At 37.3% G+C, this 3,783-nt stretch overlaps 1 protein-coding gene across 1 annotated transcript in view; it reads right to left on the reverse strand.

The window, feature by feature from the left end:
• The window catches only part of ubr3 (ubiquitin protein ligase E3 component n-recognin 3), a gene marked incomplete in the record, with an annotated part of 53,260 nt that overhangs the window by 12,526 nt on the left and 36,951 nt on the right, over positions 1-3,783 (reverse strand). The window contains 3 exon segments of the mRNA XM_014001352.1: positions 228-352; positions 911-1,011; positions 2,989-3,094. Coding sequence (XP_013856806.1) covers positions 228-352; positions 911-1,011; positions 2,989-3,094 — 332 coding nt within the window.

A 3,783-nucleotide genomic window follows, 5' to 3' on the forward strand; every position in this document is an offset into this window, starting at 1 on the left:
GGTTTAATATAACTCAACAACAATATGTAATAATTTTCACTGGTGTAGACCTTTTCTATTGAAGAAATCAGCATATTTCACTGGTATAAAAAGAGATGTTAAGCTCAAGAAGCTTAGCAAATTGCTACTAAAGAAGTAAAATCTTGTCAAAAATAAAGTAAAAATTATTAACATGAACAGATCTGGATGTGCAGTTTCAAGCTAATGTTAGGTGATTTTATTTTTACCTTCTGAAGTGCTCCAGAAGTGAGCCAGGCCTGTCTCTCCTCAGAGCTGAGCTTGGTTGAAATTGCAGCCAAAGCCTGAGTGAACTGCAGGTTGTACAACATCTTGACCACACAGGTAAAATGTTCTACAAAATAACACAGAGCGACAGCAAAAACATGAGATGGTTTGAATTTCTATTTTTTTTTTGCTTCTAAAATGCTAGCTGAAGAAAAAAAATTATGTAGACATTATTGGTTCCTGTGTTAAGCATAGGTACCGTCAGTGAATATTTTAAACTCTTCTAGGCTTAACTTTAAAATATTATTAATAAAAGCACAAGGAAATACTACTAAAATCAACACTACCCATGGTTTAAAAATCCCCACTGTTGCCATCACTGATTCTATCACCAGGATGATCTTCCAGACAGTTTTTGAGGTGGTCCAACCATTTTTACACTGAATGGCTTTGTCGATGAGCATCTGACAAGCTAGAAATGGAGGATACAAGAAGAGGGAGAAGCCCTCCTATCATAGAGGTCGTGCTTTCATGAGCCTCAAAGCCAATACAGCAACAAGAGCACAGATAAGAGATGTGAAATGCTTCTTGCTAGCACTCAGCCTGGATTAGAGCAGATAATGGAGCTGCTTCCAGAGATGGACCCTGCTCTTGTGGTGCCATGATGCCGAAAAGGTAACTTTACCTTTGCGCAGAGGTTGAGGCATAGTTAGAACAAAGATAATGAGGACAGATGGGACATCTCGAAACAGCATGGGGACCTCGGGTCGCTCTTCGTCAAAGCCACTGAAAAAAAAAAAGCATAGAACATAAAGTCAAATAGTTATGCTGATGACAAAAATACAATAACCCATCCATCATCTTAACCCACTTCTTCCTTTCAGGTACGGGGGTCACTGTGCGGGGGGCTGGGTACATTCTGGACAGGTTGCAAGTCCATCACAGAAAATGCAACAAACGAATATAAKTTAATATAAGCTACAAAGTTCATGCAGATAACTGTTTCTATGATTAGCCAAAAATTAACTCAATTTGCCAATTTGGTAGACAATGATTGGAGTTGTGACATAAATGTCAAATTTGGATGTGTTTTGGGGTAAGTGGTTGATTAAATTTACTGTGAACTTCCTTTTCTCAGTTTCCTGTGCATATCTGTATTGCACCAACATATAGACTCAAATAAAAAATATATCTAAAGGACACCAATTAAGAAAAGTTGCTCTGAGAAATGAATGTATTTATTAATCTTTTATAATATATCTGGTAAACCATAAACAGCCATTGATTTCTCAGATTTATTGCTTTGTTCTGTAATTGGATGCATCTTACTTTTTTCTCATTTTCTAAAGCATTACTATGGCTTTGTGCAACTGATTGTGCCAGTAAAAACAAGAGAACAAGAAATATATGGTTCAAATAATAAAAGCAGTGTAGCTTGACAATTTTTTAAAAAGGTCTGATGATAATAATAATAATAATAATAATAATAATAATAATAATAATAATAATAATAATAAAGCTAGATGTAAGCTGCTGGAGCATCTTCCACACTCAAAATCAGCTGTTATGCAAAACACATGAAAAAGGTCTTTAAATGTCTGAGAGCAAAGGTTTTGAAATGTTTTATTAAATTAATTTTGTGAACAAACACAGTTTGAAAGGACCCGTTTCTTGTATCCTCTAACTAAAATCCTTAATGCTTTCCTGGTAACGTATTCATACTGTGTACCGTCTCCATTTACATGTCATTTTGTTCAGTTGATGTCCTGATCTCCATCTACCCTTGAAAGGCTTTGGGGGGTTCTGAACAAGAGGAACTGCACTTAAAGAATAATACCTTCCATTACAAAACCACTCAGCACTTAATTCGTCTGTGCACTGGAAGGAAAGCTTAAAGGACAGAGCTTTCAACCATGCATGCCTTTTATAGCTGCTCTGTGAAAAATGCTGCTGGATTCTTCTTTAGATTTTTAGATAAAACAAACGAGGGTCAGAGCAGTGTTTTGCATACATGTAGAAACATCTCTCGTTGTCCTATTTAACTAGACTACATCAGGTCGACTGCCTCAAGGCGTTCCTGACACTGCTCCCTGCTGAAACTCAAAGTATTTTTAAAACAGCAAATAGGTCCAATGAGAATAATGTGGCTGCGAGCGCTTTAATGCTAACAGGTGTAGAAATAACTGAAACCTAACAAGGTTAGGTCCTTCTTTGTTAGATGCCTAAAAGATCTTTTCCCCCCAAACATCCTTTATGTAGGACATTTTGGAATACGGTAGTTTTCCAAGAAAATTACTTCAAGAAAAGAAGCCAAAATGCTTGAAGGCTGAATTTTTTTTTTTTGGTAGTCTTTTGTAAAATACAGATTTCTGTTGAAGCGAGATGGAGAGCTGGGAGCCAAGACATCGTGCTGGTTTTGGTGGGGGAACTGTTGTTCTCAGTACAGTGAATCTGACAGGCTCATTTTGCTCTCCGTGGAGTGCCCGGTAATTTGCCAGATGCAGCAATTACTGGTATCTATGGGAACCACGCATGGTCCCTTTTACTGTTTTTAGCTTCTCTTTGTGTTGAGAAAAAGCTGTTGGGGGCAGGAGGAAATAGTGGCGTTTAGAGAGAGAGAGAAAAAAAGTGGCACCCTGATTGTGTGTTTATGTGAGGGGAAAATAGTGTGGAAGACACAATAATGTGGACATTTACAAATGATGTATGCACAGATTTATAGACTCACTGTTAGCAAAGGTACTTAAAATTAACATCACTCACTCCATCTCCCTATTTTTCGCAGCCTGAGTCAACTTTGTCCATGGGTTGTAGGCTGAATCAATGCTGTAAAGACGCATGTGCATGGCCAACACGTGGAACAGCTGATCTGTAAGAGGTGAAAACAACACATGACGTTATGCCACAAATAGCTTTCCTAAGAAGAAATCAGTGCTATTCACAGCTTCATTACTCACAACAGCAAACAATGTAGATGAACWAATGAAAGCACTTAAAGTGACTTCAGGCTGTAGCTTGGCTCAGATAAAAACCAGGTTAGGTCAGATGGATTCATGACTGAGCCTGATTGCCTTGAGCGAGTCTTTTGTAAAAMTACACCTGTTCATTGTGACTAAGGGGACATGAATAGGGACCACAGGGGTGCACACAATCCCACATTTACTCACCAACTTCTCTAATAAAAGAACAGCTCAAGTCTAAAAATGACTTTGACTGGAGTTAASCTTCCTCAAGTGCAAAATCTGCATCAATACAGCAAAAATTGGCCATTATATGTTCARATATTCTCAGATAAATACAAAATCTTGTTTCTTTCAAACTCTTCGTTTATTGATGTGAGGATTTTTAACTTTTCTGTTCAAGATTTTTAATAAAACAGATTTACCTTGTTTGATTTTCCTTAGCTAAATTATGATGCTGCAACACATCACAATCAATAACAATAATACAATAACAATTATTTTAATACGACTTGTCGGTGAATTGTCAATATTTGGAGCAACACTGCCCTCCACAGGTACAAATTAAAAACAGCAACACACACACACACACACACAC

This window comes from Austrofundulus limnaeus, unplaced genomic scaffold (genome assembly GCF_001266775.1).
Source record: "Austrofundulus limnaeus strain Quisiro unplaced genomic scaffold, Austrofundulus_limnaeus-1.0 Scaffold9, whole genome shotgun sequence".
In the NCBI taxonomy this organism is placed as follows: domain Eukaryota; kingdom Metazoa; phylum Chordata; class Actinopteri; order Cyprinodontiformes; family Rivulidae; genus Austrofundulus; species Austrofundulus limnaeus.